Raw genomic sequence first — 27,941 nt, forward strand, 5'->3', positions numbered from 1 at the left:
TGCTCAAATAAATTGGTTAGTCTCTAAGGTGCCACAAGTACTCCTTTTCTTTTTGCGAATACAGACTAACACGGCTGTTACTCTGAATCCAGTTAAAGTAGCAACTGTTGTACATTTACCTCGTACAGGGACAACAGACTAATATCTGGACTGTCCAGGAAACGGCTGTATGGTGCCGAACACACATTCTTTGGGGAAAATCCAGGACTGGGAGTGAGTTGGAATCACCCTGCAAGTGGTAACCAATTCTGGTGGAAGCCAGGGTGTGGCTAGAGCGTGCTGGCAGGCTGCAGCTATACACAGACACTCAGGCTGTGACCTGCGTGCTGTTTGTGAGGGGCCCAGATTGGGAGTTTCAGCAAAGCATTGTGAGGCACCCAAGGTTGCAGGGCAGGTGATGACAGCCCCTTACTGGTCTGGATTGCACGACAGAGAGTGATACTCTGATTTTACTGTTCTCTCTCTATAATAAAATCTGTGCATAGTCACAGCTTGCCCCATGTGGCAAGGTCGGATTTTGCTCTTGGTTATTTTACCCACAAAGTTGGAAATGGGATGCAGGGAGGGGACAAAATCTTAGATAGCCTCCAGATTGCGGGCTGGTTCAGTATTGCTCTTTGCAGGAAGTTTTGCACTGTCAATAGAACTGTTTGTCTGTTTCTATTGAAAAGCATCATCTAATTAAACAGTCAAGTGGAAAACTCTCAAGTGCAGCTTCTCTCCAGTGATATTTCATAAGAATGGCCACACTGGGTCAGACCAAAGGTCCATCTAGCCCAGTATCCTGTCTTCTGCGAGTGGCCAATGCCATGTGCCTCAGAGGGAATGAACAGAACAGGTAATCACCAAGTGATCCATCCCGTCAGTCATTCCCAGCTTCTGGCAAACAGAGACTAGGGACACCATCACTCAAGGGAAAGAGCCGCACACGCACACAGACACAATCAGAGGTGGTTCCTGGGTCTGAGGGGATTCACAGGGGCAGAAAATCTTGTGTGTGAAGTGGATTCATAAGCCCATGAGATCCCAGATCTCCTGTGTCTGGAGAAGATTCCCAGCAGAAGGAGATTTCATCTTTGAGATAGATTCCCAGTTTGTCCAGTAGCTAAGTGGGGTCCCAAGGGCAGATGATCTCAGGTCTCCAGTGCCTTAGCAGATCCTTAGCAGTAGGAGATCTTGTGTCTGCTAGATTCCCAGTGGCAGGGAATCCCATGTCACCTGCCCTTGTAAAAATCAGCCAGCTCAAAGAGTCCTCTGGAAAGGTGCCTTGGTAGCTCCCTCTCACCTGTTCAGCTCCTGGGGACAGTAGATGCTGTTTCTGGTGGCTACAGTTTAGTGCTGGAATAAGTCTAAAAAGTCAAATAATAAGAAGAGATTGGTTTGGTTTCCCCAACTCCCTGGAATAACTCCACATTCCCGTGGCTTCCCCACCACCACCCGAAGGCTCTGCATTGTGATGAAAGTGGGGTACAGCTCATTAACATTGTTCTGTTCATCAGCCAGCAGGAGGGGACCAAGACCAATATGATGTGCTCCCAGCTCTGACTGGCCTGAAGAATGGGTCTCTCTCTCCCGCAGGAGCTGGGTTTTTTCCCTCGGCAGGTCTCCTAGTCCCTGCTGACTCAAGGGTTTCGGGGCATGCACTTGGTTTCCTTACGTGGCTGCATGTGCAGTAGCCCAGAAGGCCACCTGAATGGGGTAGTGTTAATGAAGGAGTCTGCTCAGAGGTCTGCATAACTGAGAAGCAATTGAGAAAAAGGACAGCAGATATAGTGGTGGTGGTGGAGAGAGAGCACATTGGGTAGGCAAGGGTGGGTAGAGGAGGCACACACGCTGGCACGGCTGGTGGAGAGAAGCATGCCAGCCAGCAACTGGCAACAAATGCTGCTTTCACATCTGTAAACCTGGTGGACTACAAGGGAGACTGTTTTTCCCTAAGGGAAGCAGAAAGACTGTGCTTACTGTGACCGGCTGTGGCATGTTCTGTCCCTTCCCCCTGGTGACATAGGTAATAGCATCGTGCACGGAGGCAAAGAGGTGGTGCTTGGTGATGGTTTGGCTGAAGAAGTTGCCCTTTTCCAGCTGGTCAATGACAGAAGCTGAGGGGGAAAGAAGGTGGCACAATAACACCAGGACATCCTAGAGTGAAAGCATGAGGACTGGCTGACGTGCCAGCCTTGACCCCCACCCTCCACACACAGAACCACCTCTCTTTTTCTTCGCTCTTTACTGTTTGCCTTGGGGATTCTTCGCTTTGGGAAGTGCTGGCAAAATCAACCAAGCTGGAATTCAGGGAAACAGGAATGCTCCCCTGGATGTGGTCTCTGTTCTGGGGTATAAACAGACTCTGGCATTGCACCTTGGGAATTATGCCTACATGTAAGGGTTTGGGCTGATCTCCTAAATGGGGCTTCGGAAAGATTCCCCATGCACACACGCCGGCTCAAATTCAGCTATGGCAGAAGCTGATGTGACTCGTGTTGACCTCAGAGGGATTTACACCAGGGTTGAATTTGGTCCCTGACATGGGATCTGAACTATTAGTCACACTGGGTTTGAAACCAGTTCTGTGAGCAGTTTCCAGCTGGGTAACATCTGAGGCTGGTATGGTGTGGAGAGGAGAGGCGACAAGGGAAGGTGAAACCAGAAGCAAGAACCTGAATCTGCCCCAAGGGAGGGCAGATGGGGATTTCAGTGCAACAAGATACATCCTCCTGAAGGGAGGACTTGCTATCAAATGGAGGGTCTACGGCTTTGCTGCACCCGAGCTTTGAGGCCTCCTTACCATGGCAGCCAACAAGAAACACATCCACTTCTATCTCCCGGAAATCTCTGAATATCTGCAATGGACACAAGCACAAAGAGATGAGTCGAGTCCCTCCACAGACTCCTGTCCCTGGGGGCCGTGCCCCATGCCCAGCAGCAGCAGCACACGCAGAATGGAATGGGGTACGAGGTTACTAGCCAGCTGCCCCAAAGCAGCCCCAGATGTCCCCTTGGCCCCCTTTGTGCCTGCTGCTCGTTGATACCACTGACCTGGAGCCAATCTCCTGTGGGCTAGCGGGCTGCCTGGAAGACAAGTTAGGGATGTGAAACATACTCTACATCTTGTTGCCCAATTTACAGTTGACAGGCCTGGGCAAACAAGGTGACGCAGAAGATGTTAAAATGCCAACGTGAGGGAGTGGGTGTGTATGTTGGAGAGAACAGCTCCTCTGTCACACACAGCAATGGCTCAGAGGTAGGGGTGGTGGATGACGGGATCAGGGAGAGGATGGGGACAGGTTGGAGCCAGTGTCTGGTGAGATTTCACCTTAGCTGGTAGCAGAAGAACAGCGCTGAGGCACTCAAGTTCCCAGCACTGGGTGTCTGAATGCTCCCACTTTGCAGAGCTCTGTAGGAGAGTCCCCGGGGCAGCTGTGCCTGGGACATTTTCCCTGCCTTTCCCCTTACGTTCTTTAGGATCTTTATGCAGACAGTATCCACAAAGTTGACGGGGGTGAAGTCCAGTATGAGGGAGTGGAGGTCGGGCTTTTTGAGACCTAAAGACTCCAGGGTGGGTTCATTGAAGGCTTTTTGGGTGCTGCTGGCTTGGAGCTCCAACTCTATCTCGCTTCCATTGGAGTCAACCACTGCAGGACCAGATCCATTGCAGTGACTCCCCAGCTCCTGTGGGGAAGAAAACAGTCCCCCCCCCGCATCAAATGAGATGATGGCATTCCTCAGGGAGCACCTCAGCCAATAGCAGATGAGCGTCAGCTGACTGACTGCACCGTATCAGCGCAGGTGGCAGCGAGAAAGAGGTCTGGAAAATATCTATTTCCACTGTTGAAAAACAAGGCTTTGAAATGAGACATTAAACGGAGGCCCTGACCCCTACTGACACCAATCACCCCAGCACATGTCAGAGCAGAGTGGGAGATGGCCCAAGCCCTAGATTAGTGACATATCTTATTCCCCAGGTGTCTGGGGAGGAGGAAGGGCTGAGGGCTGGGAGGGTTTTGTTGCTTGCTAATGGAGGGTTTGTGTTAATTGTAGAGAAGACCATTGTGGTTGAGATTTTACCATGACATTCAACTATGTCAGGCACTGTGGGTATGGGTTGAGTGAGGACTTGGGTTTTTAAAGATCAACATAGATAAATACCTGCGTATTGGTCTCCATGTCAATATCTACAAAGCCAAAGTCATTGCTGCTGGGGTCAGATGCCTCTGAGAGCTTGAGGGTAGTTTTCTGTTACCAAAACCAGATGGGGACAGAGAACGTTAAAGAGGGGTTGGTGTAGCTGCACAGCCCACATCACCCCACAGGAGGCTTGTCAACCCCAGCGAGGAGGTTAGGAACAATATAGGTTACAACATAAAAGCAGAACCTGGTTTAGTCCAGTGAGCCACCTAGTCCAGTCTCTGACCATGGGCAGGTCAACAGAAGGTACAAAGCTGCCAGAGTGGACATTTCTGGAATAACTTGCCCATGGGGGAGGTTTCTTCCCTAGCCCAATGTGACGAAGTGGGACTGTTCTTAATGTTTCCTCTGAATAGTGTGGGGGTGCCTCAGTTTCCCCTGTGCAGTTCTTAAGTATCTAGGTGGTGGGGTAAGGGTGTATGATCATTGCAGAGTCCTAGAGGGCAGGTGTGTTCAAGGGTCTGGACACAGAGAATGGCCGACACCCTGTTTCCTGGCAACTGATGGCCTGGGCCCTTCCCCCCCTGCAAGGTGAGAGCTAAAGGGTTGGAGAACAAAGGAATCAGGTGACCTCCTGGCCCGGGAAAGGGACAAAGCCCAGAGGAGGAGGGGCTGGAGGGAGTTTCAGTTTGGGGCTGGCTGGGACATGGAGTGAAGTGCAGATGTGGTTGTCTGGCTCACTGCCCCCCCAAAATGGACCCAGCTGAGGGGTCCTGGTCTCTGCACCTACAAGCTCTGTTTTAGACCATGTTCCTGTCATCTAATAAACCTTCTGTTTTACTGGCTGGCTGAGAGTCACGTCTGACTGCGAAGTTGGGGTGCAGGACCCTCTGGCTTCCCCAGGAGCCCCGCCTGAGCGGACTCGCTGTGGGAAGCGCACGGAGGGGCAGAGGATGCTGAATGCTCCGAGGTCAGACCCAGGAAGGTGGAAGCTGTGTGAGCTTTGTGTCCTGAAGACAGGCTGCTCACAGGAAGGCGACTGCCCCAGAGTCCTGACTGGCTTGATGGGGAGCAGTTTCAGAGCATCGCCCAGGGACTCTGTGACAACTGGTGGCAGCGGCGGGATCTACTGCACCCCGTGGATGGCGCTTCCTGCAGTAAGTGACTGGGGAGCAGTAAAACGAAGGGGGATTGACGGGGACCAGGCGTGCTGAAGATTCAGAGAGAGACGGTTTCAGGGGGCGGTTAACCCCTGGGAGTGTGTGACCAGAGAAAAGGACTTTTGCAGTAACAGGGTTCCCCTGGGGATTGCAGCGAGTGGCCCCAGGGGCGGAGGAGTCTGCAGCTCGACCCTGGCAAAGAGGTGGTGACCTCGAGAAGGGCTGGCACACTAGGGGTTCTCCCTGGAAACCGTGGGGAGCTGAGAGCACACAGGCCTGTGAGTCCACAACAACTTGGGAAGAGCCGAGTGATGGCCTGTCACCGTCTCCTTAAGAAGGACATTGTAACCCTGTGCAGAAAGAGAGGGTTGAGCATTGGAAAGTTTACCAAAGCAGAGTTAATCGAGCAGCTGGAGTAGTAGCCAGGCATCCCCAAGACTCCTGTCCCCAACCAGACGAGGGTCTTCACGATCGGGTTCCCCATCGGGGGATCTGAGATGCATGGGATTTGAGCTAAGTCCAAGAGAGCAAGAGGACTGTGAGAGGCAGCGAGAGCCCGAGAAAGAGCTGCAGAAGCAGCAGCAGCATGAACTGGCGGTGGTGGAGCGGAGAGGCATAGGGGACCTCCCAGGGGTGACTGGGGATAGACCCGGGGGGGGCCAGTTCCGCAGGGAACCTTGAGACTAAATTGCTGCCCCTGGTTAAGGGGGGGTGGGGGGGGATGTGGATGCCCACCTCACTGCCTTTGAGCAGGCTGGAGATTTGAACCAGGGGGACCCTGCGGAAAAGCCCCGGTGTCTAGCTCCCTTGCTGGGTCCCAAGGCCATAGACTCCGTCAGCCAGATGGGTGGGGTGGTGGACAGGCTCCCACTCCTGATCCCAACCTGTATGTCTGTGTGGAGTTTCCTGGGGTCAGGCCCCTCGGACCCCCAGGGGGATCGGAAGGTGATGGTCAATGGGGAGACATTCCTGGGGTGGCGAGATCCTGGGACAGAGAGAACTGTTGTCAGGCCCTGGGTGTTGCAGCCTCAGATGCTGAGAGGCTGTGTGAGCTGCGTGAGGGTCCCGGGGCGAAGCCCCTCGCCCTGCCTATGGCCCAGATCCCTGTGCAGACACAGGAGGGGTCGGGTTGGCTGGTTGTTGGGGTTCTCCAGGACACCAGCTGCGAGACCCTGTTGTGGGATGACTGTGTCTCTTTGGGACAGGATCCAGGCCTTGCTCCTGTAATTCCCAAGGGTTTGAATTTGAATCCAGGGAACCAATTGGTGGAGAGGGGAATGGTCAGTGAAAATGCAGATGACCTGGCTGGCAGCAGGGAGCAGCCGCTAGGCTCAGGCTACCTGCCTGCCTGTAACCAGACCCCTGGGGCTCCCCGCCCCCTTGCACACCGGAGAGGGGGCTCACGCTGGCTCTGATGCAGTGAGGAAAGCAGTGAGCTCGCTGCCTACCCCCACTGGGACAGCAAGGGCAGCGCTGAGCACAGTGGGAGCTGAGACCCCAGTTGAGTGGGGGGAGACACAGGCAGGGCAGGGTATCTGTTGGGAGTGGCAAGGTGCTTGGTAAGGAAAGTTTGGATGAGCCTAGGCAGCCTTGTGAGCTGATGGCTTTGTCTAGTCAGCAGGGTGGGAAGGCAAGGAGAGTGGAAGATGAGTGTCCCTGGACCTTACCTGTTAGCTGGGTGGAGAATTGTGACAGTGAAGGAAACGTGCCTGTGTCTGTCAGGGGTATTGACTTGCCTATGGAGGGAGCTACCCTGATCTCCAAGCAGTTGTCTGTGACCAGCCTTGTGTGCTGGGACAAGGGGAATGAGATCCCAAGCTGTGTGTCTGGGAAAGGAGAAAGTGTGTCCAGCTCTTCTTTGTCTGTGGAGCAGACAGAAGGGGCCTTTCAGCCTGTGATGGTTGAGGGTAGTGCAGTTGTCTCAAGTTTGTACTGGATTCAACTAAAGCCCAGGAAGGGAATGGCCCTAAGTTTGTGTCTGCTCGGGAGAATGGCCCTGTAACTAGGTCGCATCCAGTTAGTGTCTATGTAAAATCCCAGAGACCAGACAATTCTGGTGCTTGTATTTTGCCTCTTGCTAGTGTGTGGCTGGGAAAGGGTGTAGCAACTCTGTCTGATCAGGGTGAGATCCTTGCCAGGGCACAAGGAGAGCATGAAGGTGATGAGATTGTGTTACCTACTGAGGGTCTGGAAACCTGTAGCAAGAAGGAAAAGATTCCTGAACTTGTGTGTGGCAAAGGGAAGGAGAATGCTTCTGACCTTTTATCTAGGACGTCTGTAAGTTTGCCTGAAAGGGGATTGTGTAGGAATCCGCTGGATGGGCCGGAGGTAATTCTGGATGTAAGGGAGACCCAGAAAGCATCTGCTGTTGCTCAGGAAAGTGTTCCTCTAGAGCAAGCCCTAGGTGAAGAGGGTAAGAGCAGAATTTCTGCGAGGGGTGAATTGTTGCATAGAAAAGCCCTAGGGAAAGGAATCCTCATGGAGTCTTTGCAAGCAGTTTACTGCAACTGAAGCGTGTGAAAGTGATTTAATCAAGAAAGTTTCAGTTCCTAACAGCCAGAAATTTTCTGTTGTGAATGGATCCACTGACTTTCCTGTTGAAAGATCCAGTGTGGATAGCTCTGAGAAGGTCTCAGATGAAGTGAAAGCTGTTAAGAAAGTTAAACAGTCCGAAAACCAAGTGGCTGTGTTTGGCCAGCTTGTTGGGGAGAAGACCCAATCCCAGTTTGACCCCCTGGGGTTTTGGGGTGGCCAAAGGGCACGGGCCGCATAAACCTTCCCACATGTGGCCTGCGAGTGCTATCGACCACCCCCGACCTAAGGTAGGGCATGAAACTGGAAGGGCCTGGTGTAACTGCTACCAAGGAATAGGAGAGATGCTGGGGCATCCATGGGAACGTTGGTGGCTTCGAACTTCCCCAGGTCACCGGCTAAAGTGACCCTGCTCAGTTCGATCTCGAAGTGGGGAGAGATGTGACGAAGTGGGACTGTTCTTAATGTTTCCTCTGAATAGTGTGGAGGTGCCTCAGTTTCCCCTGTGCAGTTCTTAAGTATCTAGGTGGTGGGGTAAGGGTGTATGATCATTGCAGAGCCCTAGAGGGCAGGTGTGTTCAGGGGTCTGGACACAGAGAATGGCTGACACCCTGTTTCCTGGCAACTGATGGCCTGGGCCCTTCCCCCCTGCAAGGTGAGAGCTAAAGGGTTGGAGAACAAAGGAATCAGGTGACCTCCTGGCCCGGGAAAGGGACAAAGCCCAGAGGAGGAGGGGCTGGAGGGAGTTTCAGTTTGGGGCTGGCTGGGACATGGAGTGAAGTGCAGATGTGGTTGTCTGGCTCACTGCCCCCCAAAATGGACCCAGCTGAGGGGTCCCGTTCTCTGCACCTGCAAGCTCTGTTTTAGACCATGTTCCTGTCATCTAATACACCTCTGTTTTACTGACTGGCTGAGAGTCACGTCTGACTGCGAAGTTGGGGTGCAGGACCCTCTGGCTTCCCCAGGAGCCCCGCCTGAGCGGACTCGCTGTGGGAAGCGCACGGAGGGGCAGAGGATGCTGAATGCTCCGAGGTCAGACCCAGGAAGGTGGAAGCTGTGTGAGCTTTGTGTCCTGAAGACAGGCTGCTCACAGGAAGGCGACTGCCCCAGAGTTCTGACTGGCTTGATGGGGAGCAGTTTCAGAGCATCGCCCGGGGACTCCGTGACACCCAGTATACAGTGGTTGGCTTTATCCATCCTAAGATTTCGTTTGCTGTTAGAACTGCCCTTGTGCAATGAGAGGAGGTTTTCGCTGAGCTGTCTGCAATGGCAGCTAGCTGCCTACACCCACCCCACATTCTCTCCCCTTACGAATATTACCATTAGTAAATATATTCTACACCAGGCCTAGAGTGGAAGCTTCTGGGGCACCCCACTGCTAACATTTGCAACATGGAAAATTGACCATTTATTCAGGAGAAGCGGTGGAGAGAGGACTGGACCTGGGTTCTATTCCTGGTTCTGCCACTTGCCTGCTGGGTGACCTGAGGCAAGTCACAGCTATGTGCCTCAGTTTCCCCATGCATAAAATGGGAGTAACGATCTGACCTCTTCTGTGAAGTGCTTTGAGATCTTCAGCTAGTTTTGATCAATGACAGAACTTTAGCTCACCCTATGACAGCTTAGGGTCCCTAATGGCCTCTTCTGAGAGAATTTGCCTTTTGAAAGTCCAAATAACTTTTGCCAACTGAGTCTCCTTTATTTGCTCTTTACTTGACACACTCAAAGGATTCTAGTAAATTAGAGAGGCATGGTTTTCTCTACAGATGGTGTGCTGGTCTGTTCCCATCATATCATGTCCATGTAGGGGGCGTATAAGTCCCTCTTTAATTATTTGTCCTGGCACTGAGTTAGGTTCATTAGTTTGGAATTCTCAAGATCACACCTTGCGCTTGTTTCTAATAGCCGACCACTCACCAAATGTGAGTGAATCAGTGAATCACTGGCTCCTTAATTATTAACACCAGCAGTCTCCTCCCCAACCTTGGTCACAACTCCAGTGTCAGGTGGTTCCCTAGGGTTTCTCTTCCATGCCTGATGGCTCCAATCAGAGTACAAATGCTTGTCAGGCTCAGGAACATTCCCCAGGGGCCAAGGCCTACCCTTGGGTTCCCCAGTAGGGAAAGATGAGCCATTTCCAGTGTGGGTCCATCTTTGATTCTGAAGAGTAGGGACAGCCAGTTATCGAGAGAGGGATTAGGGAAAGAGAGGGAGAAGTGGGGGCAGGGAGGAATGGAGACCTCGGAAGAGGGAGTGAGAAGAGAGAAAGAGGAAGGAGGAGACCAAGAGAGAGATGTACAGAGAGAGGAGGATGAGGATATGGTTGAAGGGAAGGAGAAAGAGACAGACTGGAGGGAACCCCAGAAGGAAGCATTTGGCAGAGATGAACCTTTTTCTTCTTTGCCTCTTCCTTCTTGTCCTTCTCCTGCTGCTTCTTCTGTTTCTTGAGGGCTTTCTTCTTCTTCCCAATGAGGTAATCGACATTAATGCCACTCTGCAAAAGATACAGCTCCCTGGGATATGGAAGCCACTGACCTGCTCTCTCCCAACCCACTTCACAGTGCATGGTGCAGGGAGTCCCTGCAGCTGTTCCTGCACAGAATGGAGCTCTCTCCTTCCACAGTCTTTTCTTGGCTTCTGGGAACAGGAGAGCTTGGAGCACTGATTAACTGCGGGAGCAGAGCCCAGGAGCAGGAGAGGAAGGGTTGGCTTGCAGTCTATGCAATGGACTGGGACTCAGGAGAGCGGGGTTCAATTCCTCCCTTGGGCCTGTGCCTCAGTTCCCCGCCTACCTCAGAGGGGTGCTGTGAGGAGAACATTGCTGGTGTGTGAGATGTTCCAACACTATGAGGATAGAGGCCATATTAGCCCCTCGCTAGATCCACTACATACTGGGGAAGGGAGAACCCGTGCACTGTAGCATGAGAGCAGAGAGAATCAGGACTGTGCAGCTGTGCTGCTCTCCCAGCTAGACTGGAGAATGGCACCCCAGGCCTGAGATGGCCTCCTGGCCAAGGTACTGGAGACCAGGCTGTAGAGAGGTCAGGCCTTGCCCCAGAGTGTGCTACGTGAGCCCATCTCTGCCCCTGCCTCACCTTCTCCTTCAGGGCCTCTGCATACAGCTCAGCATTGGCAAAATACACTGTGGCAGAAGAACGGAAAATCTTCACACCTGGAATTTCCTCAGTCTGGAAACAAAGGCATGGAGGAAGTTGTGGGAGGGACACTGCCTCAAAGAGGTGGGGGCTGTTCTGGGTCATGGGGGTTGGGGGGGGATCAGTAATAGGGAGAGCTTGAGACATCACAGAAAAGCAAAGCCATGCCCCACAGTATCTCTGTGCTCCCCTCCTCCTCAGCTCCCTCCTGAGGGCTCCCCGTTCTGCTGCTGCTCCGCCTCAGGTACTTGGAACTGCTTCCCTCACAGCAACCCTTAGAGCAGTGATTCTCAACCAGGGGTACGCATAGCACTGGGGGTATACAGAGGTCTTCCAAGGAGTATATCAACTCATCTAGATATTTGCCTCGTTTTACAACAGGCTACATAAAAAGCACTAGTGAAGTCAGTACTAACTAAAATTTCATACAATGACTTGTTTATACTGCTCTATATATTATACACTGAAAATGTAAGTACAATATTTATATTCCAATCACTTTATTTTATAATTATATGATAAAAATGAGAAAGTAAGCCATTTTTCAGTGATAGTGTGCTGTGACATTTTTGTATTTTTATGTTTGATTTTGTAAGTAGTTTTTAAGGGAGGTAAAACTTGGGGCAGGCAAGACAAATCAGATTTCCGAAAGGGGTACAGTAGTCTCGAAAGGTTGAGAACCACTGCTTTAGAGCCCCCAAAGTCCCTACAGGGTCCCACCACTAGCAATGCCTGCAGCTTACACAGCTGAACTGGAAGGGGACCTGGCTTTCTAGGGGTTTGTAAAGTGCCAGGCACACTGGCAGTGCTCTGGAAAGGAGGAGCTCCCCCTCCCCAGCGGGAAGGGAAAGTGGCATCCAGTCCCTGAAGGCCAGTACTCACAGGCACAGATAGACAGGGAATCCCCAGCTCCTTCTGGGAAGGACAATGCCTGACAAGGACTTTAACCCTTTTACTACTGGATGTGCCCCATCTCAGCTCCCCTGGCTGCTCATGGCAGATTTGGCCCCAGTATCCTGATTTGCCTAATACATTCAGCAGCAGCAGCAAAGGAGCTGGTTTGTCTTCCTTCATGGATCCCCTCTGGCCACTCCCTCAACTATCTCACCACCTGCTTGTACCTTTCAGAGTAACAGCCGTGTTAGAAGCGAGCTGTAGCTCACGAAAGCTTATGCTCAAATAAATTGGTTAGTCTCTAAGGTGCCACAAGTCCTCCTTTTCTTTTTGCTTGTACCTTGTTATATTCCACCATGTCTCTGTAGATGTCTGTGTGGGAAACCTGCCCCAGGATGGAGTAGCGGGGCCTGAGGGGAGACAGAGAAAGAGAGCAGGGTTAGCAAAGGTACTGTCTATCCCTCGGGGAGTGATGCTGTGCCTTACACTCAAAGTATCGCCCCAGGGACCTGGTGGTGATATAAGACTGACAGAGCCATGCTGTGAGAGGGCATAGTAGTGCTAAACCAGGCTAAAGCCTTGTGTGTGCCCATGAGCTGCAATTAGTTATGGCTTTGATTCATCCCTGGGTGGTGAAGGTGGGCAGGGGTACAGAATTAACAGCAACTTTTCAGCAAATGGGCTTCTCAGACTGTGCTGATGTCATCAGTGGTTCATATGTGCCCATTAGCAGCCCCCTGTGGTGTACACACGAGTATACAGACAGGGCTGGGTACTACCAGTCGCTCAGTAGCACTTACTGGAGCACAGAGGGAGGTGCATGGTATATGGGGACAGTGCTACTCACAGCTGGGTCCGAAAGATGACTGTGAGCAGGGCAAACGCCACAGAGACCCCCAGCCCCATGTCTAGGTTCAGCAGGAGGGTGGCCACGAAGGTCACGAGCCAGATGAGCTGTAGCAGACAAAGGCAGGGTAAGTGCTGGGGAAGAGGAACAGGTTTGTGGTAGACACTGGCTATTTCGGTGTGACGTTCACTAGTGCACTGGCCATCACTGCCAATGCTGATGCTGCCATGCAGTCCCAGGGAGAGCTGTACTGTGGGAGGGACCTTCCTTCCGAGGAGATGTTAAAACAAGGCCCTGCCGGCCTGTCTCTAGTGGGAATCCAGGGTGGAAGTTAGAGATCCCAGGACGCCCTATGAAAAGGGTTATGGAGGGGAACGCCAGAGTCCTGGCTGACGTCCCCGTCTTGTTTGATGTACAAAGAGGGATAAGCTCATGCTGAGTGCAGATTGGCAATTGCATTTGCCTGCAGAGTCTCTGTGCTGCTGGGATCCAGTTCCCTGCTCTGAATCCCGTGGGGATCCGAAGCCCCCAGGGATGCAGCAAGGCGAGAGCAGAGATGGGCTTGAGCCATGGAGGTTAGATTTGGATCCAGAGAGCATGAGTTCTAGTTCAGGCCCATTGCAGAAAGAGGCCTGCACTGTGAGGTCCAGAATCTGGTCCCTGTGGTTTGGGGTTCAGAGTCAGAGTCCTGGTTCTGACAAATTTCTATGGCCCAAATTCTATACTCAGTTAGTTCAAGCCTGGCAAGTTTCCTGGGGGAACTGCCACCTCCCTTAGTAAGGGGCTGCCAGGAGCCAGATCAGGGCAGCACTGAGGACTTGCCCTTTTTGTGCCCTCCAAAGGCAGAGCCCTATGGGGCTTGTGTCAGGGGAATCAGGCCCCATGGTCCAAGGCCCATGAAGGCCAGTTGTGTTCCTTACCAGATCTATGCGATTGGACCTCCATAGCATGCGGAGGTCTGTGAACTGCTTGAACATGCCCTTCAGGTTCACAATGACGATGGCAGCTAAGATGGCCTGGAAGAGAAATCCCCAAAGCTGTAAGGACTCAGTGGGCACCGCGGGGCCATCCCAGGACCCCACAGCCTGATGACTCCAGGGGCCTGCGTTTCCCACAAGCACCTGCCTGAACAGAAAAGGGTAGCCCTTCCCCACTATTACTCTGTCCCTCCACATGGGACCTGACCTGACGGGGGCAGAGCAAACACTGAGTGAGGAAGCTCAGGCTTTGACCCCCAGTTCAGTGATTCAGCTAAAGTGAGGGAGGGATGGAAGGGAAATGCTGCCAAGGAAACAATGACCTGCCAGCGGAAGGTGAGACCTAGGGCACTCCCTTTTGCAGAGACCATTGAGTCAAACAACACAGCTGGATTTTTAAAGGCAGAAATGGAGCGATGGTAATTAACAACCCCCCCTGTAATTAAGGGAGCTGTGGTAATGCAAAGGGGACTCTAGCCTCATGCAGCAGAGTACTTGTCAAAACCATAAGGGTAGCCTAAAATTCCTCCTTACCTGTAAGGGGTTAAGAAGCTCAAATAACCTAGTTGGCACCTGACCAAAGGAACCAATGGGGACAAAAGATACTTTCAAATCTGGGTGGGGGAGAGAGGGTTTGTTTTGGGTTCTTTATTTCTGTGGCCGTTCTCTCTTGGGACTGAGAGAGGCCAGACACAAATCCATCTTCTCCAACCCATCCTAATCCAAGTCTCCAATATTGCAACCAGTATAGGTAAGCCAGGCAGGGCAGATTAGTTTATCTTTTGTTTTGCTTGTGAATTTTCCCTGTGCTAAGAGGGAGGTTTATTCCTGTTTTCTGTACCTTGAATTTTCCCTGTGCTAAGAGGGAGGTTTATTCCTGTTTTCTGTAACTTTAAGGTTTTGCCCAGAGGGGAATCCTCTGTGTTTTGAATCTGAATACCCTGTAAAGTATTTTCCATCCTGATTTTACAGAGATGATTTTTACCTTTCTTTTTTTTCTTTTTAATAAAATCTTTCCTTTAAGAACCTGACTGATTTTTCCATTGTTCCAAGACCCAGGGGTTTGGGTCTTTGATCACTGTGTAACCAATTGGTTAAGATATTATTCTCAAGCCTCCCTAGGAAAGGGGGTGTAAAGGCTTGGGGGGATTGCTGGGGGAAGAGGAACTCCAAGTGGTCCTTTTCCCTGGTTCTTTGTTAAATCACTTGGTGGTGGCAGCATACCTCAGACGAAGGACAAATAGAGATTTGTGCCTTGGGGAAGTTTTTAACCTAAGCTGGTAGAAATAAGCTTAGGGGGTCTTTCATGTGGGTCCCCACGTCTGTACCCTAGAGTTCAGAGTGGGGAGGGAACCGTGACAGTGCTAGCTGGACTCCTGCATTTCTCTGTGTGTCACTGCATCACACAACTGGATAGAAGGGTTATGGATGATTTATCTGTCATCCTGTGATGCCTCAAATGCCGGATAGTGCTAGAGGAGGGACACTGTAATAGATGTACCAATGATCTGATCCAGTGCGGCGGAGGAGGATACTAGAGAGGATGCATGGACCAATGATCTGATCCAGTGTGGCAGAGGAGGATACTTGGGAGGATGGACCAACTATGGGAACTCACTTGTCCCTATATTTTTATAGGACTTGTGGCCCATTTTTGTCCTTCATGGGCTGATCTATGAATGGTGCCAGTAGCTGTAATGGGCCTGGAGACTCAGGGTAACTGTACAGACGGGCGAAGAGGCAGGAAGGCAGGCAGAGGCAGGCAGGGCTAGGACAATACATACTTTGGGTAAGTCTTGGAAGAGCTGCCCAATCTTCAAAATGGTCACCAAGATGAGAAGTGAGGCGATAACCCCGGCCACCTGGAGAAGAGAGAGGAGAGATCAGTGAGAGAAGGGACAGGTGTGCATGGACATTTCCAGCTCCCATGCAGAGACACCACCTGTATGTTGTGTCTGAGGTAATGGGCACCATGCTGGCCCCGGAGAGAGCATGCTGGGCGAAAAGGGGATGCAGGCAAGCTCATGTAGGAAGGTGTCTGGCCGGTGATCCAGCATGTCCCCCTTAGGCCCTCTCTCATGTTCCCATCTGCGAGTGCCAGAGCAAATGACAGGCAGCCCTTGCCCTGTGGATGGGAGTTATTTATGAGAATTGCCCCACTGGCCCCAGCTCTCTGCTCCCAGTGGAGCATCAAAAACAATTAACCCTTTAACTACTCATTTGGTCTGGCAGATGATCCAGCCCATGAATGGTGGGTAATTACCGCCCATCCACCGCCCACTGTCACCATTGGTTAACACCCTACCTGGTTTTCCACAGCACCTTCCTGGGGTTTTCCCAGTCAGGCCAGAGATGATAGGGGAAGCTTCCTTGCCTCATGCTGGAATCCTCCAGGACTCCTCAGGGCTGAAATTAACGGGAATACCAGCCTTATGGGACTTACCTGACTGTTTCCTCCAGTGGCCTCCTGCACCAGGGTCCGGGACATGGAGCAGCTGATGCTGAAGCACTGGAAAAAGCCGCCCACAAAATTACAAATCCCCAAGGCGAACAGCTCCTGCAAGGGGCAAAGCAGTGCGAGGGGTCAGGAACTGCAAGGAGGCTCCAGCCGTTGCTGGGCAAAGCGGAGCAGGCCCCCGCCTGGTGTCATGAGAGACCCCGAAGAGAGGGATGGGCACTGCTCAGACTCAGATTCCTGGGGAGTGCAGGTGTCGATGACAAAAACAAAGAATAAAAAAAAAAAAGGGAAGAGAGGCTGGAAGGGAGAGCCCAGAGCGTAGTGGGGTCCTCACCTGGTTACTGTTCACCTTGTAGCCGTGTTTCAGGGCAAAGATCTTGCCCATGGAGATGGAGATGGCATAGCCCACCACGGCGATGGCAAAGGCATTGCCCGCCACCTGCCCAAAGTAGCTGACATTGGGAGCCACTGGTGGTTTCATCCTGCAGCCAAGAAAAGGAAACCTGGCTGGAAAAGGGCATTCCCTCAGGGATGACAGCCTGCTCCCCCAGCACAGCCCCGCCGTGCCATCCCCATGTCACAGAGGCTGTAGCAGAAAAACGTGCCATTCTCTGCCCATAATGAAGTGCCTGCTAAAGAGCCCAGGCTGCACCCACACTCACCCACTGGGGATGTTGCCCACAACAGCAATCCCAAACTTGGTCTTCAGGCCGGCTCCATAGGAGATCCCCGTGGAGACGACGATCTGAAAAGAAGGCACTGTGTGAGGCAGTGTGTCCCTGCTTTGCAACCCCCATGAGCCTGATAGAGAACAGCAGATGTGTGCAGGGGTCTGTGCAGGGCCCTCCTTGGAGGGGGTCAATGAAAGGGGCCAGCCTAGCTGAAAACCCCAGACTGGTGGGTAGATCCCACCAGCAGCTAAGTGCATCCCCCCAACCAAGGGAAGAGCCCCAGGTCCAAGAATCAGACAAAAAAGAAACAAACCAGACCCGGAGCACTTTGAAATGAACCAGACCAGGTGAAGGGTTTCAGGAGGGGATGGGATGGGGACAGTGAGCAGAGAACCCCAGACAGTGCCCACGGCCCCATGGAGTAGCCAAGGGCAGCTGAGTCTCCATGACCCATTTCACCCAGAGACAAGCAGGGGCCACTCAGGCCTGGTTGTGGGTTTGGGCTGGGGAGGGGCTGGCTGTCCAATAGGAACTGAACTCATTATGCACTGCCAACAGGCACAGCTAGCCTGGGCCGGATTTAACCCGGGGACCTGCAGATGGAAGGCGATAGGGCTGCCCTTCTGGGCTATGAATGCAATTGTCACCCCTGGGGCCAGTGGATTTTCTGGCTGAGAGACCTGGCTCTGGGTGCTCCCAGCTGCGCCTCTCCTGGCAGCTGATGTAAGAGGAGCCCATCAGCAGCCCTGACCCTGGCACAGCCCCTGCTAGCGAAAACTGCTCTCCTTGGACCAGTGGTTTTCAAACTTTTTGTATTGTGACCCCTTTCACACAGCAAGCCTCTGAGTGTGACCCCCCCCTTATACGTTGAAAACAGAGGGGAGAGGGATTCATTTAATTTAATGGAGGCTCGGGGCTGTCAGCCCCATAGAGCTGACAGCTCGCAATCCCCACGTCACCACCTTGCAACCTCAAGGGCTCATGACCCCCAGTTTGAGAACCCATGCCTTAGACAATCCCAGGGAAATCTCAGCCAGAGACAGCCCACGCCCTGGCCGGCCCCAGCACACACCCGCTGGGGGAAGCATTCTAGGAAAACCGGGGCTTGCATCTGAAACACCAGCAGTGAAACTAAGCCAAAACCTAGCCATCTTCGGGCCACGCTGCCTAACCTACCCAAGTGCCAAAGCCTCCCGGCCTCACCAGAGGAGATGAAACACTAGCACGAGGGAGGAAGGGGCAGCCACTAAACAACAACCAGTACAGGCACCCAGCAGAGAGCCGAGACCCTGTTCTGTGGGGTGACAGCCTGCCCTGTGCGGAGCCCCATGGGGCTGGGGGCTCTGGATGCCATGCAGTTCGTGACACGCCCCTCCTTACCATGATGAATTCTATGGGGATGGGCATGGGGAGCTTGGAGGCGAACTTGGCACTGAGCATCTTGACAGGGAGGATGGTGACCATGGCGATCAGGTTAGTGACCAGGGCGCCCATGTTGGTCTGTGGCAGCTTGGTGCAGATCTCAATGAAGGCCTACAGGGAGAGGAGGAGGGGAGACCATGACACCGAATCCGTTCAGGAGACAGAGCCCCGGTGCAGAGGGGCCACCCACTGGCTACGTCCTGTGGAACCAGAGAACGTCAGTACGTGCCCATGTTCACATCTCAGCACTGGCTGTGCTATCCCCCGGGCAGGGGTCCTGTTATCCCCTGTGTACATTTGGCAGCTCGCACAGAGTGGGCCTGTGGCGGCTGGGGTCGCCAAGCACTAGTGCGATACAGTAAGTAATACAGACTGCATACCCATAGGGTGCTGCACTGGCCACATCCCAAGGAAAACCAGCCCGAGAAAGCCCAGTCACTGCCTGACCCCAGTGAACACCCAGGGAGCACTACTCGCCTGGGAGTTCTAGGGGAATCCCAGCTGCTGAAGAGACCCCCCATCCCATATAGCCCCAATGCAGACCCCATCAGCCCTGGTCTGGCCCCAGCACAGGTCCCTGTTATCAAACACTGCTCCCCTTGGAAATCCCAGCCCAGTCTGACCCCAGCAAACCCCATTAGCAAACGTTGCTCCTCTGGGAAAGTGGCAGGACTGGATTCTTCCATGGTTAAGAGATTTATCAGAAAACGTTAGTGGCAGCATCCAAAATCCTGGGGGCAGCAGATCCCCTGCTGGTGTATGTGGTCATAGCTCCACTGAAGCCAATGGACCCCACTGAAGTCCAGGCAGCTATGACCATTGACATCAGCTGAGGAACTGGTTATATAAAATATGAGGAGCTTGGTCCCTTTCCATGTGACTAAGATCTGGCACATGACACCTATTTACCAATCAGCTGCCAGCTTTCATAGAATCATAGAGTTGAAAGGGACCTCAGGAGATCATCTTGTCCAACCCCCTGCTCAAAGCAGGACCAATCCTCAATTTTTGCCCCAGATCCGTAAATGGCCCCCTCAAGGATTGAACTCACACCCCTGGGTTTAGCAGGCCAATGCTCAAACCACTGAGCTATCCCTCCAGTAAATACAAAATTTTGTCCCTATCAGATGTTCCTTCATTTTATGGATGGAACAAGTGGACCATATCCTGAGCTCCTGATTCAGGCAAATTCCCATGAAAGTCAACAAGAGTAAAACTGAGGGAGGGAGGGGATGAGGGTTTGGCCCTTAAGAATGTCTGCACTCATCAGTCTGTTTTGTCACTGGGGATCCCCAGGGGTTCTCCAAACTGTGTGCAGCCCCAGAGAATGTGTTTGTGCACCCACACCTCTTGTCTGAAAGTGTTCTGTAACAGGAGATGTAGGATCAGCGCTGGGGAACTGTTAAATCCCCCCATCCCCACCTGCCACCTGCCCTAGCTGGGCTCTACTTACAGCGAACATGGAAAATGGCCCTGACTGCTCAGCCACCTCCACCCCAAAGACGTACTTCAGCTGGGAGACCAGCACATGGACGGCAGCGGCTGTGGTGTAGCCCCGCACCAAGGGCTCGGACAAGTAGGTGACCACAAATCCGAACTGCAGCATCCCCAGGGCTATCTGGAAAGAGACCCAGCAATCGTCGGCAACCAACTTCCTCTCGTAGGGTTCCCACCCTGACGCCAGCCTCGTCTGGGAATGGTGGGGCATAGCTAAACATAAGGGTCGCCTTGGGCAGAGCTACAAGGCTTGGGGGACAGAACAACAACTACAAGGCTGCCACCTCTTTCAGTTTTCCTGAGGAACAAATAGAACACTTGTATTTTTGCCCCAACAGCCCTGGGCTGGGATGCCCAGCACCTCCTCTGCTTGCCCTGCAAGCTCAGTGGGACAGAACTTGGAAGGGTCTGTGCTGGGAGGGCCAGCCCAGGGGGCACCCAAGCTGCACAACCGTGGTTTGTGCTCAGGGCAGTCTATGCAGCAGAGTACACAGGGAGGCTCAATGACATCTCTAGCACTTGACCAGGTGGCTGTTTGGGGTAGCAACCTTTGGAAAGGATGGGGGACAACACAGAAGTCTGGTGTGCTGGGCAGAACCTGGGACCCCTGGTTCCCAGGCTGGTGGGACTGAGAGTGGGGATCTCACTTCACACACCATGCTGATTGGCCTAGCCACAAGCGAAGCAGGAATCAGCCTCAGGGAGGGACAGTGTCCCCAATCCTGCACTGGGAGGGGCTCACAAACATCACCAGGGGGCTGCAGTGAGCCCAGCCTCTGGACTGGTGCCAGGATGGACCCTTCAGGAATCAGCTGCGTGGCTTCTCCCCGAGGACCAGCTTGAGGTCTCCAAGGGTAAGTGCAGCTTGTGCCCTTCCAGTAGGGCCCAGCCACTGAGAGACGTGATGTGAGCAGCAGGGCTGGTCTTGGTGCTGGGGGGTGGAGGAGGAATGCCCCCTGCCCACGCTGTTCACCTGCCCTGGGGGGGAAATGGGAGCAGCTGAGGCCCAAAGGAGGAAAACAGAGCAGGGAGCATGAGCCCAGCAGCACAGAGAGGTCAGGCCTGGTCAGGGAGTTGGACAGCATGGCCCTCTCTGACTTGGATTTGTCAATGTCCCAGGGTGTACTGACCACCTCCACCCCTTGAACACTGGCTTTGCCCATCCACCAGCCTTCGGAAACAACCCAGCCGGGATCCTGGCCCAGTCTCCTGCCTCCCCCGGAGCACCCTGCTCACCTGGAAGATACCCACCAGCATGGTGAGTGTAGCCACTAGTTCCACCCTGGCGCTGTCTCTCCTTGCCTCGTTGAGGACTGTCTCATTCGTGCCATTGACCGGATCCATGAAGTTGCTGTTGGGCATTAGCGAGCCTGTCACGCTGCCGATCATGACGGAGATGACAGCGAAGGGACCTGCGTGGAGGCACATGGTGAGGTCATGGGAGTCGCCAACTCAGGCCTGTGCCCTGGCAGATGATGCATAGCCGAGACCTGCCCACCCTGCATCCTCTTGGGAGCGGGGTCACACCCAGGGTGTCTCTGCTTAACACCAGTGGAGGGGCTCCCTCGTGTAGCCAGCACAGCTACCCAGCTGCTCACTCATCTGGATCTGGCTCACGGCGTCACTCTGAGCGCTCAGCTAGGGATGTGCAAGAATCGCCCACAGGGGGGCGCATGGCTGCTGGCACAGCAACTGCTGAATGATTTTTGTGTGGGCAGAGAGAGGGCTGTGCGCACACTCCTCCAGTCCTGGGGGGGGAGGGGGGGACGCGAACCTGGCCAGTTCCCTGGCAGTGGTGAATGTGTGGGCCTGAGTCTGAGCTGTGAGCATAGGCCAGGGGAAGGTTCCTGCTTTTCATGCTCTACGCTCCTGGCTCTGGCCACTTTTGTTTCCTTGCCGATGCAGGAGTGCAAGGTTCCCACAGGCCCCTGCCCTGGGCACCCCCAGCTCACCCACAAGCCCCCCATCCTGGGCATCTCTAGTTCACCCACGAGCCCCGCCATCCTAGGCACCCCCGGCTCACCCACAGCCCCCTGCTCCCCCTCACCCACAGACCCCCATCCTGGGCACCCCCGGTTCATCCACAGCCCCCTGCCCCCCCTCACCCACAGACCCCCATCCTGGGCACCCTGGCTCACCCCAATTGCCCAACTGCCTGCTCACCCACTGAAATGTGCCTAGATGTCCCAAACAGGAAGTACAGGACGACAGGATATAAGGATGTATAGAGGCCGGTGACGGGAGGCACCCCTGCCAGGAGTGCATAGGCCAAACCTAGACACAGAAATGCAGGCAGGAGAGTTACTAGAGGCTCCCCACATCCCCTACACCCCCACCCCAGCTCCTCACCCTCCCCCATCCCATGCACAGCCCACTCCAGCTCCCCACCCTCCCCGTCCCATGCACACCCCACCCCAGCTCCCTGCCCTCCCCATCCTGCCCCACCCCTTACACACCCTGCCTTCCCCCATGCCATCCCACCCTTCCCCCGTCCCATACACACCCCACCCCAACTCCCTGCCCCTCTCCACACACACTAACACCAGACCCACCGCACTCTTCACCCACCCCTGCGCCCGCCCATACACATGAACCCCTAAAGATATACTCCTCCCCCATGCCTACAGCATGTACCGCAGGGCTACAGCCTTTGGCCCACAGGCGAAAGGGATGAGAGACGCCTGGCTGCGCCCCAGAGCGATCACCCCCAGAGGAATGTGTTTGCAGGCACTCCCATGGCAGGGGTGGGGGCTGTGGTACTTACCCTGGGGGAGGTGCATGATTCCCACACTGAACCCCGAGGCAATATCACCGAGGACCCAGTCCCTGACTGGGTACCGGGGCAGCCAGCTCAGGACCGGCAGGAACCGGAAGAGAAGGGACTTGGCAGCGCCACATGAGCACCTGGGGGAGGGTGGGGAAGCCACGACTGAGGAGAAAGCTCTAGGCTGCACTAGGGCCCTACAGAGTCAGGCAGGCTGGAGCAAGGGGATCCGTGCCCTGGCAGAGTCCTCCCCTGCCTGGGCTGGGGTCTAGCCCCGCAGTAAATGCATTGAGAGCACTCTGATATCCGCTAAAGTCCATCCCAAACACCCCCTGTGGGACTCCTGGACTCCCTCCCAATGCCTCCCTCTGAGGGGCCCCTTCAGCAGGGACTGGAGAACCAAACTGCAGCTTTAGAAACACCTTGCCAAGTCCGCGTGCAGTGGTGGCAAAGGCATGCAGAATACTGGCCCAGGGCCTCCCTGGCCTTCCTGCCCCTTCGGCCCTGGGACTGGCCAGGGGCCCAGCATGCGCTGGGGGGATGCCTGGCGCACAGCACTCTCCACCTGGCTGGCACTCGGCTGTGTGTGGAGTCAAGGAATAACAGCTCCCGCGCACCAGAGGGCATGGGCCAAAGGGCAAGCATGGCATAGGTGCATCCCAGGCCCAGGGGCTGGTGCCTTTACACCCCTTCCCCCTTCTCTGGCTCCAGCTTTGGGGCCTGGTGCTGGGCAGTCCCAAACACAGTGCTCTCTCCTGGGGACAAGAGCCATTTCGGCCCTGGGCCCCTGCATATGGATGGGGCAGGAGACAGTGGGAGCCTGGCTAGGCAAAGGCAAAGCACCCTGCCAGGGTCGTAAAACCCCTATCAGCGACCCACTTGTGCCACTTCCCCCTGTCCAGTGACTGGGAAGGCGTGTGAAGCGCCCCCTACCTTATGTCCCAGACCCTGCTGCAGAGAGAGGGCCGCGGAGCCTGGGTTCTCGGTGCCATCTCCTCGAGCTCAGCCTCGCTCAGAACCTCGCGGTCCGCCTGGGACGCCCAGGGGCGGCACCGCAGCTCGCTCTGCTCCATCGCCACAGCACCAACCCCAACTGCACTCCTGCGCGACCTTCAGGCTGAGACGAGAAGGGGAGATGGGCTGAGTGCTGGCAGTGCTACTGTCCCATGGGGGACGCCTGTCCCTGCCCATGCTCTGCTGCCACTGCTTGGAGGCCAGCTCAGCCCTGTGTGCGGGAGAGTCCCTCTGGCACAGCACCCAGGCCACTGGTGCCCCTCAGGGAGCTGTTTCCCCTCAGGCTGAGGAACTGTGCCGTCTCCACCGCCCCATCGCCAGCTAAAGCCAGAGTCTAAAGCTGCTGAGGGATCCAGTGGGTTGGTGTGACCTGGCACACACCCACAGTTAGACTCTGACCCCAGGAGCCAAGGAGAGGCCCAGCCTTTGGGAGCTCCCAGAAGCCATGGGGGGCCAGGAGAAAGCCAGGGTTCAGTGGGGGTGCAGGGAGCTCAGCAGTGCTGGGGGCAGCGCAGCATGGAGCCCGCTGTCTGGGGAGGACACCGGTAGGCACGCTCACTTTGGGGGCACTGGGGCAGGGCATTCAGGAGCAGAACTACTCCCTTGGAGCAGCCCTAGGCCACTAGCAGTGTAGATGGATCTAGGCCCTGCCCCTTCAGGCTGCTGGTGCTGTGACTCCCCTGCACCTTATGATTAGGGGGCACAAGGCACCAGGATTTGGCAGGGGGAGCTCCCTGCCTCTCTCCCACTCCTGTTCCTGCACCAGAATCTGGGCCCAAATCTCACCCCCTGGAACACTTCAGCCCAGGCGCCACGTCACTGCAGGGCTCCAGGATGGAGTCGGTGCCAAGCCCAGCCTGCTCCCTCAGTCTGATCCTGCAAGGAAGTTGCAGCCGGATGCTCATTACCTCACAGCTGGCTGCTTTGGAAATGATTCTGCTGTCCCAGGTCCTGGTGGCTGAGGAGGAGCAGCAGCTGGGCTGAGAGGAGTGCGAGGGGTGGTCCTTGGGCAAATCCAGAGTGATTCTGGGCTGCATCCTGGCTACAGTGTGGGCCCTACACTCACTGCCCTCTTTGCAGTCCCTGGCATATGGGCAGGCCCAGGGGCTGGAGGGTGCATGGTCAGTGTGCTATGTATTCCAGCTATTCTGGACTAGGGGATGGTCCGTTGGGGATCACTGCATCCCGAGTGCAAGTGCAAACACCCAAGTGGGTGGCTGCTCTGTCTAGCGTATGCCAGCAGTCACTGTTTGTCCTTAAGAGGCCAGGAACAGGCTCCCTGCAGCCAGTCCAGCTCCACAGGACAGTCCCGTGCTAAGCCTGCACCTTCAGACTTTGCACTTTTCACATGACGGGTTTTTGTTCTCAGCAAAAGTAACTGACTTTCTCAGCAGCCATTGGTGGGTTACCCATCCCCTCCCCTCAGACACACACGTACAGCTGTGTACCTATACCCTCCATCCCCTCCCCTCAGACACATACAGCTGTGTACCTATAGCCTCTACCCCCTATCCTCAGACACACATGTACAGCTGTGTTCCCATACCCTCCATCCCCATCCCCCAGACACACATGTATAGCTGTGTACCTATTCCCTCATCTGCCCCCCCATATACACACATGTACAGCTGTGTACCTACACCCTCTGCCACCACCAGCCATACACAGGTACAGCTGTTATACCTCCACACCTGCCTCTCAGACACATACATGTACAGCTGTGTATCCATATCCACTGCTTCCCTTCCCTCAGATGCATACAGATACAGCTGTGATCCTATACCCTCCACCCTTGGCTCTAAGTCTCACAGATGCACAGCTGCATACTTATACCCACCCTCAACATATACATACAGCTGTGTACCTATATCCACACCCCCCAGACACTCACATGTCCAGCTGTGTACCTATACCCTCCCCCCTGCCTCCCCCCGGGCATGTTCAGATATACAAGTGGACGCACATATGCATGCACACACCCCTCTCCAGTCAGAATTAGCAAGGATTTTAGTTGCCAGGTGAGTTCAGTGCTGGTGAAAGGGGCCAGAGCAGCAACCCTGGAGTCTCCATTTCTGCAGACAGAGCCTGGCTTCCCTGGAGGAGTCATGGGAGGAACAGGCACAGCCAGCCGTTGGCATCTGTTGCCATTGTTAAGCCCTGGCTGCAGGGTGGTGGGAGGTGCAGCAGGCCCTGCTCCCAAGAGCGACTGTTTGTCTCTTGGCCCTGGGCTCAGTCCGCTGCTCCATTTCACACAGGCCAGACCTCGGGTAGGTGGGAGCCGCCCAGCCAGAGGGCAGGGCTCAGGTACATAGTGCACAGTGGCAGGCCCCAGAGGAATGAGGCAGAGCCCATTTGGTTGTGGGAGTGGCAAGGCCTGGCCAATCTCCTCTCCTTGCTCTGAGCCCCTCATGAGACCCCCTGCCCACACACACACAGCAGCAAACGAGCTCAGCCCTTCGCCCAAGGCGTGATCCCTGCTCGAGGTTTAGAGCTACAGCCACCAAGGAGAGCTTGGCCTGCACAGCTCCCCAGGGGCCTCGCAGGGCTACAATAGCAGTGCAGCCATTCCTGCTCAGGCTGGTGCCTGGGCTCTGAAACCCAGCCAGCATGGGGAGGGGAGATGGAAGGGTTCTCAGAGCCTGAGTGGGAACAGCTATGCTATTTTTAGCACAATTGTGCGAGCCCAGGGTAACCACCCATCCTTTATGTAAGGGGCATCCCTGCACAGCAAGCACAGCGCAGGTTGGGGTTAGGGTCCACAGCTGCCTGTGGGGCACAGCACAGCCCCAAATAGCTGGGCATGATGTACTGTGTCTGCCCGCAGGCAGCCCCCCAGCGTGCCCTCCGCTGGGGACCTGGAGGAGGGCAGTGTCGCCAGCTTGGACGTTCCCCAGGGACCCCCTTCGTACAGCAGTCAGGCCCCTTGCTTTCACACCAGCATCCCAGTGAAGGCAGTCGCAGCAGGGCACGGTGGGGATACTTCCCTGTGGTGCCCCAGCTCCTCGCAGCAACAGGGCTGATCAAGGAAGTGGGCTATTTCCTTCCCAGCCAGCCTAGCTCAGGGAGAACCTAACCCATCCGTCCCGTGGGGCTGGGCAGAGCCAGCTCTCCGTGCTCAGGGTCTGATAGCACATCTACACTGCACACACACCCCCATCCTGGCGGCGAGACGCAGAGGCCAGGTCTATGGACTGGGACTCCTGGGGCTTTGTGTGTGTGTGTGTGTGTGGGGGGGGGGGATAGAAATAAAGGGAAACCACATGAGGGACAAGGGTTTATTTTATGGGCGGTTTTAGGGAAACACCATTTCCCTCAGCACATTGTGTATTTTTTCCTCGTGTACATTCCTACTGCCCTCCACTACACCATACAAGTGTCACAAGCTTCAATTTAATGTTAAAATGGTGCAGGAGGTCCCTTAAAATAAAGGATGGATGGTTACCCTAGGCTCGCACTACGGTGCTAAAAATAGCAGCGTAGCTGTCCCCACTCGGGCTCGGAGAGCCTTTCCTGGCCGGATTTCAGAGCCCAGGCACCAGCCCAAGGGGGAATGGCAGCACGGCTACTTTAGGCTGGGGTCTCCTGCCTAGGAGCCTTGCTCCAGTGGGCCGTGTGCCAAACGTCACTACTGCCTGATTGCTCTGGCAGAGGCCAGGGGCCAAAGTGGGACACGGCACAACAGCTGCATGACAACCCCCTGACAACCCCTCCGCACACAAATCCACCATCTGCATCTAGGGCTCTCATACCCCATGGAGACGGGAGCATAGCCCCCATGACTGCTAACGGGGTGTCCCACCTCCCATGATTTGGGGCACAGCCCTAGGGACAGGTAATGGAGGTGCTCTGTGCACCCTCAGCTCAGATACAGTGAAGCTGAGACCCGGATGAGCTGCTCCTGGTGCTATGCTGAGATGGCTGGAGCAATTCTCCTGCTGGGTGAGGTGCCCCTCTGCCCGGTGGCTAGTTGCAGCTCTCCCCCTCACTGGAAGAAGACTCTCTCCCACGATTGCTGGTGCTTACCTGATGTGGGGTGCGAGCTGCTGTGCCTGACAGCCCTCCAGTGAAGTGTACACTCTCCTTCCCACTATTAATACTTGACTGTGATCTTTGAGACACCACTCCCCCCACCACCCTCCTTTGCCTGCCAAGAGGGCACCATAGCCTCATGTGTCAATAGGTTTAAAGGGGCAAACCCTGAAAGTGCAGTTGCCAGGCTGGGGGCCCCTAGGTGGGCAATCAGGCCTCAAGGAGACTAGCACAGAGGTCTGTGGGTCATCTACAGGGGGATGCCTCCCTGAAATCCCTTCCCTCACTGCACACCCTCCCATGCCTCTGTCATGGCCTCACAGCACAGCTGCCTCAGGAGAGCTGGGTGGAGAACCTTGAAGCCTACCAATGTGGCACCTCAATCAGCCACCGGGT

At 54.7% G+C, this 27,941-nt stretch overlaps 1 protein-coding gene across 6 annotated transcripts; it reads right to left on the reverse strand.

Annotated features, from left to right (window-relative positions):
* On the reverse strand, window positions 1-27,621 carry SLC26A6 (solute carrier family 26 member 6). 6 transcript variants are annotated; one of them, XM_074957678.1, is made up of 22 exons: window positions 27,540-27,602; window positions 24,303-24,392; window positions 23,436-23,619; window positions 22,503-22,642; window positions 21,902-22,012; window positions 20,990-21,150; window positions 19,695-19,859; window positions 18,200-18,352; window positions 16,811-16,893; window positions 16,483-16,630; window positions 16,134-16,247; window positions 15,475-15,552; window positions 13,634-13,729; window positions 12,714-12,820; window positions 12,207-12,276; window positions 10,913-11,005; window positions 10,207-10,311; window positions 4,147-4,233; window positions 3,454-3,669; window positions 2,786-2,840; window positions 1,963-2,099; window positions 1-1,349 (listed from the first exon to the last, which is right to left on the reverse strand). In XM_074957678.1, the coding sequence occupies exons 3-22, from the start codon at window positions 23,573-23,575 to the stop codon at window positions 1,326-1,328; spliced, it is 2,283 nt and encodes a 760-aa protein (XP_074813779.1). In that variant the 5' UTR covers window positions 23,576-23,619; window positions 24,303-24,392; window positions 27,540-27,602; the 3' UTR covers window positions 1-1,325. The 6 variants fall into 6 exon arrangements, with proteins under 6 accessions (XP_074813779.1, XP_074813780.1, XP_074813776.1 ...); XM_074957679.1 differs by having other exon boundaries at window positions 16,134-16,199; window positions 20,975-21,150; XM_074957675.1 differs by having other exon boundaries at window positions 20,975-21,150.
* Between the last annotated feature and the right edge of the window lie 320 nt (window positions 27,622-27,941).

This window comes from Natator depressus, chromosome 7, assembly GCF_965152275.1.
Source record: "Natator depressus isolate rNatDep1 chromosome 7, rNatDep2.hap1, whole genome shotgun sequence".
NCBI lineage: Eukaryota > Metazoa > Chordata > Testudines > Cheloniidae > Natator > Natator depressus.